This window comes from Oncorhynchus mykiss, chromosome 9 (genome assembly GCF_057628025.1).
Source record: "Oncorhynchus mykiss isolate SJ-2025 chromosome 9, ASM5762802v1, whole genome shotgun sequence".
Taxonomy (NCBI): Eukaryota; Metazoa; Chordata; class Actinopteri; order Salmoniformes; family Salmonidae; genus Oncorhynchus; species Oncorhynchus mykiss.
In genome coordinates this window covers 28,529,320-28,543,326 of record NC_143030.1, presented here as the reverse complement: position 1 = coordinate 28,543,326, position 14,007 = coordinate 28,529,320, and the positions used below count along the sequence as shown (strand labels likewise).

At 41.9% G+C, this 14,007-nt stretch overlaps 1 protein-coding gene and 1 long non-coding RNA gene across 2 annotated transcripts; one reads left to right on the top strand and one right to left on the bottom strand.

Annotated features, from left to right (window-relative positions):
* The first annotated feature begins 3,147 nt into the window (after positions 1-3,147).
* On the top strand, positions 3,148-12,131 carry LOC110531813 (PHD finger protein 23B). Its single transcript, XM_021615247.3, has 5 exons — positions 3,148-3,748; positions 4,829-4,860; positions 4,992-5,084; positions 8,925-9,573; positions 10,131-12,131. The coding sequence occupies exons 1-5, from the start codon at positions 3,721-3,723 to the stop codon at positions 10,322-10,324; spliced, it is 996 nt and encodes a 331-aa protein (XP_021470922.1). The 5' UTR covers positions 3,148-3,720; the 3' UTR covers positions 10,325-12,131.
* Positions 11,908-13,135, bottom strand: LOC110531816 (uncharacterized). Its single transcript, XR_002474762.3, has 2 exons — positions 12,699-13,135; positions 11,908-12,589 (listed from the first exon to the last, which is right to left on the bottom strand). It is a non-coding gene; the product is annotated as an uncharacterized LOC110531816 (long non-coding RNA).
* Positions 13,136-14,007: the final 872 nt, after the last annotated feature.

Genomic DNA, 14,007 nt, shown 5'->3' with positions numbered 1-14,007 from the left:
GAGTGCGCCAGTTCTACTTGTTGCTCCACATTGACCACAGCATCACTGGTTTTCAGACCTTGTACAGCTGACAACCTCTCAATCATAGGAAATCCCTATTCGAGCGGACCTCCTCTCAGAAGCGAACAGCAAGCTTTGGCACCCTAAACCCAGCATACTGAAGTTGTGAGTGTGGCCCCTGAACGTGACCACCTTATAGCTTCAGGGTTGCCGTCCTTGGTAATTGATACAATTCAGGCAGCCAGGGCATCCTCTATGCGAACGCTGGAGTCCTACTGTCTTCACTTGAGCTACAGTATGTGAGCTCTCAGTCAATACTGACTTTCTATTGACTACTGTTTAAGCCAAGTGTGTTGAAGAATTACATGTGCTTTCTACCCATCCTTCATGCTCCAGAAAATCCAGAAAATGGATCTAAGGCAGTGCTTCGGCCAAATCCAGCATTTTTACCTAAGGTGCTTTCATCATCACATGCTAACCAGCCCTTAATATTTAATTTCACCCGCCTCCCCACTCCTCACAGGAGAGTCGTGAGTTGCATACACTTTGCCCAGTTAGGGCATTGAGTGCCTATCTTCCTGCAACAAGAACTGTTCGTCAGAACAGCATTTTGTGTGTTATGGGGAGAACAGAGTGTAAACATTAAAGGTCTCCAGACCACGTGGTAGCACCGTCCACCAGGTGTATGGCCACTTCATGGCCCATGTTCAGAGGGGCCTCCATGGACTCTCTGTGTTGCTGCAAGTTGGGCAACACCCATAACTTTCATGAGGTACTACAGACTCAATGTTATGTCCACTCCATCAGTGGGGTCTGTGGTTCTGGCCATGGCATGCTCTCTCAACCCAGATAAGTGAGCATACTGTGAACCTTGTACATACTTACTTATCAACCATCAGTGAGATGGATGTTCTATACAGCGGCCTTCCACTCTTGGTGCTGTTGCACCCACTTGAAGCTTCATGTTGTATGTTCTAGCTTTCAGCTTGCTTGTGTATACGGTTGTATACCGCAGTTTAAAATCTGTGTTACCATTTTGGGTAATTATATTCTGTTGCATCCTGTGGTGGATACAAGGACGTCTCAGGGACTGATCTGGACTAAGTTAAATGGTGAGTTATCCCACTTTGTTGTCCGAACAACATCTTTGGTACATACTTTCCCACCCGTTACAAAAACGAAAGAGAACGTTGGGTTACGGATGTAACTTTGGTCCTCTGAGTAGAGTAACGGGTCGCCAAGCGTTCATGTCATTCCATCCCCTCTGTTGGGTTCAAGTGAAGTAATAGATATTGTCACAACACACCACCTTTTTATAGTGACACGTCACATGGGTACAGTAAGGATGTGGCATGATTTTAAACATCTTTGGTGTGAGGCATCTCAATCACATTGCGTGAACGGGAAGGAGTTCACATAGGTCGTTTGGTGACCCGTTACTCTACTCAGAGAACCAAGGTTACATCCGTAACCCAACATTTTTTTGACAAGAGGGTTAATTTGGGAGATCCTTTTTACTATTGAGGACTGTGAAGAGAGCAATGGGAAAGGTGGATTCAATCAAGGTGACTGGAAGTTTTTTAATTGAACCTTTATTTAACTAGGCAAGTCAGTTAAAGAACAAATTCTTATTTACAATGACGGCCTACCCCGACCAAACCCGGACGATGCTGGGACAATTGTGCGCCATCCTATGGGACTCCCAATCACGGCCGAATGTGATACAGCCTGGATTTGAACCAGTGACACCTCTTGCACTGAGATGCATTGCATTAGACCGCTGCAGGAGCCCAATTGGTTAATTGTGTAAATGAAGAACAGAAGAAGCGTGCACTGGATCTGGCCAAATTCCCTACGTCGGAAACAGACCTTCATTGATCTTCAGAGCAGGGCACCTGCTAAAGGAATTATATCTGGAGTCTCATTAGATATAGATGACGTGTGGGCTTACCTTATTCAGAAAATTCCAGGAGCGGTCAGTGCACATTGCCTGACCCGTATTGTGAAAAGGAGAAAAGCTTATCGATATCATTGTTGTTTGAGGGGACTCTGCACATGTGAAGCTTGGATATGTGAGGTATGCGGAGAGAGCAATTGTGCTCAAACCACTCAGTGGCCACATGTCAAATGTTTGCAGACGGGAGAAGTATGTTATTGAAGAATCTATGAAGGGAAAATGTTGCAACTGTGGTGGGGATCGTACTATGGACTTCCTTGAGTGCCCTGTTAGGGTGAAAGAGGTCAAGGTGTGATTCTTACACAAGGACACTCGAAGTCAACCTTAAACGATTCATTGTTTTTTGTCAGCACGCTGGAGAGGTTCCAACCAACTCAATGCACCATCGTACACATGTCAATCGGGAACTCTGCCTGGGCAGACCCAGCAGTTGTCTTATATATGGCAATACACAGAGAAGTTATATTTGCATGATTTAGCATAATTAATTAATCATTACCGTTTTGTTCTATTCATGTGACCGACCAATACTGTTTCATAATATGTGACAGACCAACATCTCACGAGGCTTCTCCTCTCTAAGTGGAGACCTTGAAACCAATATATTGTTCGTTCTCAAAACAATGTCTGTGTGTATAGCCAAATTGCAGCTACTGACAGTTGATTTGTACAGTCAGCCACTTGCATGAACACAGAAATTGGTTTATAGAACAGCACATGAATAGAACATAGAAAATTGTAATAAGAAAAGCACAAACATTAAAATTTCCATTACAGTGTCAAGGATCTGCGTTGTACAGCAGATCTCCTATGTGGTGAAGAGTCGAAGGGGCAAGGGGCCATAGTGCTGAAGAAGATATGGCGGTGGATGCACCACAACCAGTTGCAAATATTTTTACGCCAATCAAGAAATCTGGATACACTCATTGTGAAGGTGGATTTTGTAGCATTTATAGTCAGAGTTATTATTTGTACTTCCAAAAAGTTTTTGTGGCTCCAAGACTTCCTGCCAGAAAATGTACCACCCTCACAGGATCCTTCTGACCCTGAGTAGAATTTTGCATTTTAACTGAAAAGTATGTTGATTTAGTTTAGTTAAACTTTTTTTGTGTGGTTTGTATGAATATTTTTACCCCTTTTTTTTCCCTTTTTGGAGTCTTTGTTATCCACTTGCACAGTAGGTGGCGTAATGCACATCCAATTGTTGCAAACGCCATTATGCCAGAGAAGAAGATGCCTGGCTGGAGTGAGGCGCGCAAGGGACGATACATATTCTAGTCACTCTCGTCGATTTTGTTCGTGTTATGGAAAAACGTAAACTTCATCTAAGAAAAATGTTACCTGAATGCCTTTGTCCTTTACAATGGATTCACCTGCTGCAGTTTTTTTCCGGTGACTTAGTGCGATAGTTTAAAAAACTAGTTGATTTCCAGGAATATTTATGCAATATAACTGCTGTGACGAAGAAATTAGCTAGTAACGTTAGCTAGCTAACCTTGCTTCTTGTTAGCTAGGTAACGGGCAGATAAGGAATTATTTCTGCAATTGTGGTTGGCTAGTCCGTACCTAGCCGGTTAAACAATCTAGAACTGGGGACCATAATCCAAAAAGTCAAGGAAAGTCGCTTGTCGAAGAGTTGTTGAGTCCTGCGTTCTCGGCAGGGGTGTCCCACACACAGTCAACAGTCAAGCCGGGAGAAAAACACCCCAGCTGCTAGCTACCTGGTAGCTACCACCACAACGGGCCTTGTTGCTGAGGCGACAATGCTTGAAATAATGTCTGAACACCAAGGTACGTTAAGTGTCAGTTCACATAGTAAATTGATCTAGAGTTATTTTCTAGCTAGCGGACATTGTTGGTTTTGTTCAAGCCTCCCAGTAAAGCAACTGTTGGTTGTTCAATCACAATGTTAGTTGGTTAACGTTAGCTAACACGTCGCTATAGTTAACTAACATTAACTGTCAGTTAGCTAGATTGACTTAATCTGTATCAAAAAGTCAATTTAAATTAGCTTGTAGAGTTTGATGATAAACGGTGCATTTTTATGCAGTAACGATAGATAGCGTAGCTAGTTAACGTTTGCTTAACCATGGCATTGATGTGGCTAATGTAAAATAACCGCTGGCAAGCTAACGGTAGTTAGCTAGCAAGCATAACGTTCCAACAAAATGGGGCATAATGATTTTTGCTTTGCTAACATGTCTTCAACAGTTGACTATCAGTGTTTGTTTGTTAGATTGTTACAGTAACTAGTTAGCTAGATGATGCTAGTTTGCTAGCCAAGTTCAAAATTCGGGGTTGAGCCGGCTCCTCATGCCAGCTGCTAAAGCTGGCTCACAATGCATGGATGGCATGGTTCAAGTTTGTACGCTAACGTTATCCAACCTAGCCAGCTAGTTACGACTCAACATTTTCACTCCAAGCACCATGTAACAGTCTTGAATTTGTCTTTGCATCTCTATTGAAGTTATTGACCCGTTGTAAAAAATATAAAGACACCATTGTTGGCGGTAACGTTAGCTAGCTGGCTAACATCGTTACTGGCGAGCAGGGTAGGTATTCACTCGTTTAGGACAACTAGCTAACATCATTGTTAGCTAGCAAACTAAACAGTCAGTCAGTACCCTTGTCTGGTTAAGTTTTTCATTGCATTAGCGAGCTAACTAGTTGTTTGTTTATTCTCTCGATACATCTCTAGGCCGAACACAAATAGACAGTGGGGAGAATGAGGTTATTATAACCTGAAAATTGAATTGTACTTTGAAGTAATGTATACTTTTTTTTCATCCAAATGACAGTGTATAAAATGTAAACCGATTATAGCTAGTATCGTAGTTTTTTTTCTTAAGTTGTTTTTTTTTTATTATACAGATTCGTTATTGAAGTGCAAAACGGAGACTCTGGTAAGTAGACTTCCGGTGTGGTATTCAATTTCACCTCCCCCTTAACATGACCACTCTATTTGGTGATGCATGTACGAGTTAGCTTGATTCATGTATGTGTGGATCTCATTCATGTTTTGTTTTCTCTTTAGCCTCCAGAGAGGAGAAAGAGGACCGTCGAAGACTTTAACAAGTTCTGCAACTTTGTCTTGGCATATGCAGGCTATATCCCCAATCCTAAAGAGGTAGGTTAACTAGGCACATCAGGACATAAACCCCGTTTCAACTGGCACTTAAAATTAGAGGCAAATTGAAGATGACTCGAGAGAAACCCGGGCCAGCACAGCCCAGTTTTACAACTGGTGCCAGTTCGATTAGAATTGGGGCTGGTGACGCCATTACTATCAACCACCAGCTGATCACGAGTGGATGATTACACCACGTTTAGCTAGCTCGTCTGAGCTTGTTGCTGCTTGCTAGCACATTGTCAGGCGGTACTGCGATAGTCATACATTACACGAATTGCCACCATAGCTGAATCCTTAATTCATTTTTGCACTACACAATACACTTGTGACAAGTCAGTCTTCGAATGCTAGCTACATAACGCTGGCTAGCAAATCAGAGCTGAAACACGCTAGCAAGCAAGCTAACGTGAGCTAGCAAGAATTTTAGCTGGCCAGGTCGTATTGAAAGCAAACTATCAAACCCGTCGTCTGGTTTCCTTGGTTTGCTAGCTAATAGCCAATGTCATGGCTAACAAAGGTGGAATGTAGCTAGCTAGCTAACCTGCTGTGCTAGCGACGACGCTAACCGTTTAGCTAGCTAGCTAACGTTAGAAAGCTAAATGCATGTCTGAGTCTGTCTGGCAGGAGTATGTGGTAACGTAAGTTACAGCATGGTGGGGGCGAATTAAATTATTCAACATCTTGCTAGCTAGCACCATTAGCGAAGACGGCTAGCAATATGACATTTCTAATTTCTGAAGGATGTGAAAACTCCAGTCGGGCAAGCCCAACCCGGTTGACTTCTGTGTAGGCTTGACACATGCCATTTTAAACAATTCTTTTTTCTGATAACTAGTTAATTTAATCCACTGTGGAGTCCAGTTTCATAATATTACCATATGTCCCAGCTGCTTGCCGTAGTTTTGAAGAAATCGCGAAAAAACAGGCCTTATTTTATGACCTTTTTCACCCCGCCAGCTCCTATTAGTTCTATTGAGCACCAACTAGCCTTCCGAACGTTCTATTTCCAGTTTGTTTTACGTAACAATGCCTGCTTCCCTATTGTTGACAATGAGACCTGCCCACGTTGTTTGTAGTTAAAATGTAAACAAAAAACGGCTCATGGAACTCTGAGGTCCACCCAGTGTTTATTATAGGGAAATACAGGTATGTCTATTTTGTCAAATATCTCGCAATGTGTATATTTAGATTTTTTTCAAATTGGATACCATTTTAATCAGGATCAATCTCTTTCTAATTACATAAGGTTGGATATCGTACTCTGCTATCATCGATTGCCAGGCCAGAAATAGTCAAAAGCAGATTTTTTTTTGGGGGGGGGGGATGCATTGTTGAAACTACCACTACTCAAAATCCACATGGAAACTCAAGATAGGTAAAAATAAATAACTGACCACCCCCAGAACAGTCAACTACATTTTTGAATGTTGTATTTTGATATCAGAATCACCAAAACTGAAAGAGAAATGCATCACTGTTTTGTCAATCACTCATCGATTATCACGTTGAAATCAATTGCCCGGGGGGCTAGGGAAGGTTGCAGATACTGTTAACTAAAACAGCTCAAAAACTTAACGGAATCACTGGTTAGAGGACAATTTGTAGAAGACTGCTCGCTACATTTTAAAGTGTTGAATTTTTATTAAAGTTGGTCACTGACATGGTAAGTGTAACGCAACACTTTATGTTAATCACTTCCATCGATATCAAGCTGAAATCGTTAGAACGTGGCAAATGTTTGGTGTGCAGCGCTGTTTAAACTAACACTATTCAAAGGCCACACGGGAACTTAGATTTACCTAATACATGGTTGGTTAGATTAGAACTTGAAGGCATATACAGTTGAAGTCCGAAGTTTACATACACCTTAGCCAAATGCATTTAAACTCAGTTTTTCAAATTCCTGATATTTAATGCTAGTATTAAAAAAAATATATCCCTGTTTTTAAAACTATTAGGACCACCACTTTAGTGCCTTGTGAACACAATGCATGGTTTTATTCTGTACAGGCTTCCTTTTTACTGTCAATTATGTTAGTATTTTGGAGTAACTACAATGTTGTGGATTGTAGTGACTGGGTGTATTGATACACCATCCAAAATGTAATAACTTCACTACGTTTAAAAAAAACAATTCACTGCTCGACTGAGGGACCTTAAAATAATTTTGGGGTACAGAGATGAGGTAGTCATTAAAAAATCATGTTAAACCACTTGACCTTTTAAGCAAATGTTTACTCCTGAACTGATTTAGGCTTGCCAAAACGAAGAGGTTAAAATACGTATTGACTCAAGGTGTTTCAGCTGTCCATTTTTTATTTATTTGTATAAAAACAGATCTAAAATTGGTATAATGGGTTGTGTGTAGGCCACAGACAAAAAAAACAACATTTAATCAATTTTAAATTCAGGCTGTAATACAACAAAATGTGTGAATACTTTCTGAAAGCACATGTTTTATTCTTTAGTCTAAGATGTTGGGGAGGGGGATGCTAAGCTGACATAGGGAATTGTTTTAAGGTAATTATACTATGGATCATGGATGTTGAATTTTAGGACCCCTTTACGTATAAAAATGAAATTATTTGATAAAATATCTATTTTTGTATTTACTACTAAAGCACATAAAAACTCCCCCCAAAAATGACCCCCTTTTTCTCCCCTATTTCATGGTATCCAATTGGTAGTTAGTCTTGTCTCATCGCTGCGCCTCCCGTACGGACTCAGGAGAGGCAACTGTCGAGAGCCGTGCGTCCCCCGAAACACAACCCAGCCAAGCCTCACTTCTTGACACAACGCCCGCTTATCCCGGAAGCCAGCTGCTCCAATGTGTCAGAGGAAACAACACTGTACACCTGGCGACTGTGTCAGCGTGCATTGTGCCCGGACCGCTACAGGAGTCGCTAGAGCGTGATGGGGTAAGAACATCCCTGTCGGCCAAACCCTCCCCTGACCTGGATGACGCTGGGCCAATTGTGCGCTGTCTTATGGGTCTCTCGGTCGCGGCCGGCTGCGACAATCGGGACCGAACCAGGATCTCTAGTGGAACAGCTAACACTGCAATGCAGTGCCTTAGACCACTGCGCCACTCGGGAGGTCCAGCCCATAGAAAGTAATTGAATAACGCATTCTTAAATAGCAAAAAGGACAGTAAAAAAAAAAAGGAAACAAGGTTTTGACGTCTGTCCAAAATCTAGGAGATATTAAAAAAACAACGGAGAAAAAGAAGTCTTGACATTCGTAGAGCAAAATGGAGAATCTCCCCTTTCAACAGTGGGGTCCCATTTAGTTTGTAGCCCAAACGGTTCGGACGCTACCAAACAGTAGTTGGCGCATTGATGATATAATTCAGATGAGTCTCCTGATGCTTGTGGGGTCGCAGAGCAAAACTGAGATCACCTTCGTGTTCATGAGTCCCTTTTCCATAGTTGTCGTAATAGTTTGAACACTACAGACGTTTACACGAGCAGACCGATTAAAAAAAAATATATATATATTTTTTTAAATTTATGTGTGTGGTTGTGATTATATAATTGTATTAATTTTTTTGGTGGATATCTCATGGTCTGACAAACACCACTCTGCTACCTTTAACCGCAGATGTGGAAGTGCGACACTGGCTGAAGAGGTGGATTGACTCATCCAATGCAAAAAACAATATCTAGCTTATACTGACTGATTTTGATGGATAATTTTATCTAACACAGATTGACGCACCGGTGTGTCAATCAACTCTAGGGGGTTAAGTAACATTTATAACCCTATGCATCAAGTATTGTTTGTCCTATACTGCTTTTTTTCCCTCATTGGTCTTTCTCTACATCTGTGGCTGTGTAGGAAGGTCCGTGGTCGCCAGCGTCCTCCAGCTCCCCACACAGCTCAGGGGCATCGGGGGAAAGTGGAAGCGGCGGCAGCTCTGGGGGGGCCAGCTGGGGAGACGGAGGCAATGACCTGCACACCATCCACACGTTTGTCCACAAGGCTCGTGCCAACAAGGGTAAGAGCATGCGCCACATGCACTCGGACAGCTCCCTGCTGGACAAGATGCGGCTGAAAGACTCTTTGTACGACAGCCAGGCTGCCAGCAAGGCAGAGCGCAAGAAGGACAAAAAGCTCAAAAAGTTGTCAATGGGTTCCGCCATTGGTGGTGCGGCTGACAGCGGGAGCAGTGGCGGTGAGAAGAGGGCCCGCATCAAGCGCAGCAAAAATCCCAAGCAGCCCAAAGCCCTCAAGAAGCTTAAGAGCTCGGCCACTCAAAGCGAGACAGACTCTGAGACCGGCCACGCCCACCCCGGGGAGCGCTCGGTCCAAGAGCACCTGACAGGGCACAGTGTCTCCTCCCCAGGAATGCAGGGGCTGGCCAAGATGCAGGCAGGGATGCAGGGGCTGGCCAAGATGCAGGCGGAGGAGTCCAACCGGGACGCAGAGATAAGTTCGAGCGAAGGTGAGACATGGATAGCCGACGAGGACATCATGGTGGAGTCAGGTAAGCGATTTCATACTGACCACGTTATGGACAAGAAAGCACAAATATTTTTGTTGCTGTAAATGTGTGTGCCCTGTCATTTCCACAAAAAAAGCCTGATCACTTCACTTCAGCTTTTCTAATTGTATGGCTACTGTTTCCTGGCAATATGCTTTGCTGCTTGGCTTACAATGGATCGATATTAGTGCACTGACCTGTTCCCTGAGGTCTAAACCAGAGGCTCATACGAGGTTTGCTTTTCTTGGGCATAAATAAGGGAAAATATGGTATTTTAATTTGAATCTGCTTGGTAACAATAGGTACTTTATTGCATTTGTTATAAGTCACTGAGAAATAATTAATGGGTCATAATTATGTAAATCTGCTGTTTCTATGTAGTTCCTCAGTAAACACCAAGTAATTAGGGGGGCCATAAATTAAAACTTCTGTAAACAAACAGTTGAAGAGCTTTTTCTTTTTGAAAACCTTTGCCCCTGTAAGGTGCCCACTGAACCCATCCCTGCTTGTCCCACTGAGGTGCCCCCTCTTACCTCTCTTCTCCCTCCTTCCCCGCCCAGGTGATGACTCTTGGGACTTGATCACCTGTTACTGCGGCAAGCCGTTTGCGGGGCGACCGATGATCGAGTGCAACCAGTGCGGAGTGTGGGTCCATCTGTCATGCGCCAAGATCAAGAAGTCCAACGTCCCTGACATCTTTTACTGCCACAAGTGCAGGGACACGCGACGGTCGGGGCCAAAGAAAGACCCCTAAAGATAGAGGGGTGAGAGGGACAAAATCCCTCTTATATCCCTTTTCAATCTACCCTTTTTTTCTGTGTACTATTACAACCAAGTTCTTTTCTGCAATGCCAACAGCTGATTGTTAACCCTCATCTGGACGGCAACTGTATTGTTAGTTTTTTTTCTAGGTGTTTTTTTGACAATCACCATCCCCACTTATTCATGTAGGTTCTTTGTCACGTTCTGCCTCTGTGAAAACTGTACTAAAACAGGAAGACATTGGAAGGAGATCTTTTTATTATCTGTAACATACAAATAGACACACTTTTGCTCAGTAGTCTTACTAAATTGAGACTGGCTTCCTTTTTTTTTTCTTAATTGAAATGCTAAGGCAACCATACAGAGATCCATTTCCTGGCTTTTACATTAAGGTCATAGCATAAGGTGCATGACAAGGTATAGATAATTATTTATTTAGGACATTTGATGGGTTGCTTTTCTGTCAACGTTCAAAGGAAAAAGCTAGTATTTTATAATGGTACATCCACTTTTGTCAGACCCTCTGTAACCAGTGTTCAATGCGACTGCCACACCATGGCAGAGGCACAACCCCCTTCATTATCTGAAAAGAAAACAAACATGTTTGTTTTTGTTCATAAGTTTCTCATTTTTAGGTCTAAAAAGGGTCTCTCTTTATTTTTTTGCTACTTTTTTCTTATGTAAGCTTTCAATTTTGGCATTTGTTTATTAGTTTCTGTCTATTACACTCAGTACCGCTTGCCACAGTGTTAAGCCCCTATAGGATTTCTCTCATCAGAGGTTTTCTGATTGAAACAATATCATATCAAATTTGAAATGTTCAATCTATTCCATAGAAATATGCACAAACTTGTGCTACAACAGTGCACTAAAAGTCAAGCCCAAACCAAACACCCCCTTTTTTTGTGGTTATTTCATTTGAAAGTTAATTGCTTTTGGCAATTGCTAATACACTAACTTTTAAACTAAGGGCTGTGCTGTAAAGTTTTTAGATCCAGCCCATAACCAGTAAATATATATTTTTTTTAAATACATTTTTTTTGTCAACTGGTGCAGTATAAGCTTTGAGGAGTGGGTCAACATCTGCTACATCACCACTTGATTACTTTGAGTTCCCTCTGCATGACAATGGAATACCATGACTACCCTTTGGTTGCGGTTTGACTTGGCGACAGACTTCAAATTCCTCCAATGCTTGTTCTGTGCTTTTTTTTGGTTTTTATTCACATTTGTGCGTTCTTTTCATTAGAGACTTCTGGTTTGGGAGATTGATGTGATTGTTGTAAACTGTCGTGACGGAAAAAGTTGGAGCCACTTCACCTTGTAGAAGTGGCTTGAACATCTTTTTGCATGAATGGTTGTAAAATATATATTTTGTATTTCTTTCATGTTATCATTTTTGTTTAAATGTTCAGAAAACGCTAGTTGAGATTTGCTTCCAAATCAGAGAACATACAAATCCCTCACCCTCATAATTCTCATTCGTGAAACAAAGTAGACTGTTTGTATTGTACAGAAAAGTAATTTGATATCACCAGTGTCGTGGCAGGTCCTTTTATGTTGGTTGGTTTTACCTTGCTTTTTTTGTTGGTGGAAGAGTCATGTTTAGTCCCCAAAAAGCAAATGCACTCTGTCCACCACCCTTCCCTTCGATTCTCTGTATATACCCTGTTCTTCGATAACTGTACATATTTGAAAGTGAAAAGAGAGGAAAAGAAAGCCTAGCAGATGTTATATTTTCGGCCTCTGGTATTGTTTTTCTTTAACTGTAGCTTGAAAAATAAAATCTTTTTTGGGGATCACCTGTTCTCTTGTTTTTCCCCAATATATGTGACTTCGGTAAATATAAGGAATGCATTTTATTGATGTTAGGCACACATGATGTTTGTCGTTGTACATACACAACCACTAGAGGGTGTTCAGTCCCTAACATCTAAGCAGGTTAAATATCTTAAATATAAATAAATATTAACATGCTTTCAAACCTATTTGTGGGAATTCATCTTTACAAAACAACCAACTAACAGTCACAATGAATTCTGATTGGAACTGTAAAGTCAGCATTGGATGAGTGGAGATAATTCAGTAAAATATTCCCAGTAGTCTTTTGGTTCATCCTGCAACACATGGATACAAATAAGCCAGTTCACCAGTAAAGGATGGTCAGTCCTCCCTGTTCTGTATTCTCACCTTTCTGCTCTGCTGGTTGGATGTAAGGGTGCTTCCAATAGAATCCAGAGGAATTGTTGCCTTCTTCCTGGAGTGATGGACAAATCAAAGAGAAAGATATTAAATCATTCAGACTGGACTTGTTTGGTGGCTAAAGTGATGTACATTTCACAGCACTGCAATATTGTTACACTTACATCAGTGGCTACTCCTGGTCTCAATGTTACATTATCGCCCACTCCTCGATTGTCTCTCCTCTTGTCCTTGGGTTTGCCGTGATGATGGGTGGAGATATGTTCCATGGGGTCAGGGATGTGTTACCGAGGGGCGTTGAAGGTGGCAGACTTGGAACGGCATTCTTCCCAGTCCCGGGGTTGTCTCCCAGTGGGGAAAGGAAGGTGAGGTCAGAGAGCTCAGACAGGTGTGGGAAGAACTCTTGGTCCAGCCAATTCATATCCTGAGGAGACCGGGAGGACATGTTCAATCACACCGCATGGAATAACGATAGTTCATATAATACTATTGATCTACACTAAGTGTACAAAACATTAGGAACAATCCACTTCAATCACTGTAAATGAAGTGGAGGAGATGGGTTAAAGAAGGATTTTTAAGCATTGACACCACAAGACATGGATTGTGTATATGTGCCATTCAGAGGGTGAATGGGTCAAGTTTAAGTGGCTTTGAACGGGGTATGGTAGTAGGTGCTAGGCACACCGGGTTCAGTGTGTCAACAGTTTCCAGTGTGTATCAAGAATGGTCCACCACCCAAAGGACATCCAGCCAACTTGACACAACTGTGGGAAGCATTGGAGTCAACATGGTTCAGCATCCCTGTGGAACGCTTTCAACACATTGTGATATTTAACAATTTATCAACTTCTTATAGAGGATGAGTATCATTCTATTGTTCACTTGATGAGTTGCTGAATAAGTAACACAATCAAAATATACTGAAATAGCTCAAATTCTGATATCATCCAAAAACATACTTGTTGGAAAAACACACAGTCAACGAAAGGAGGGCTACCAAAAGTGTACTTGTTGTTAGAAGTGAATTTGTGGAATTTCTTTCCTTCTTAATGCGTTTGAGCCAATCAGTTGTGTTGTGACAAGGTAGGGGTGATGTATTGAAGAAAACCCTGTTTGGTAAAGACCATGTCTATATAATGGCAAGAACTTATCAAAGAGAAATGACACAAAGAGACACAAAGGTCAGTCAATACGGAAAATATCAAGAACTTGGAATGTTGCTGCAAGTGCAGTCACAAAAACCATCAAGCACTATGATGAAACCGTCTCTCATGAAAAGACCGCCACAGGAAAGGAAGACCCAAAGTTACCTTTGCTGCAGAGGATAAACTCATTCGAGTTACCAGCCTCAGAAATTGCAGCCCAAATAAATGCTTCACAGAGTTCAAGTAACTGACACATATCAACATCAACTGTTCAGAGGAGACTGTGTGAATCAGGCCTTCATGGTCGAATTGCTGCAAAGAAACG

Bases quoted from the DNA above. Each gene is read 5' to 3' on its own strand.
- LOC110531813 (XM_021615247.3), top strand. From the start codon at position 3,721: ATGCTTGAAATAATGTCTGAACACCAAG. The intron at 3,749-4,828 runs GTACGTTAAGTG...TTTATTATACAG, and splicing joins AATAATGTCTGAACACCAAG to ATTCGTTATTGAAGTGCAAA. The intron at 5,085-8,924 runs GTAGGTTAACTA...GTGGCTGTGTAG, and splicing joins ATATCCCCAATCCTAAAGAG to GAAGGTCCGTGGTCGCCAGC.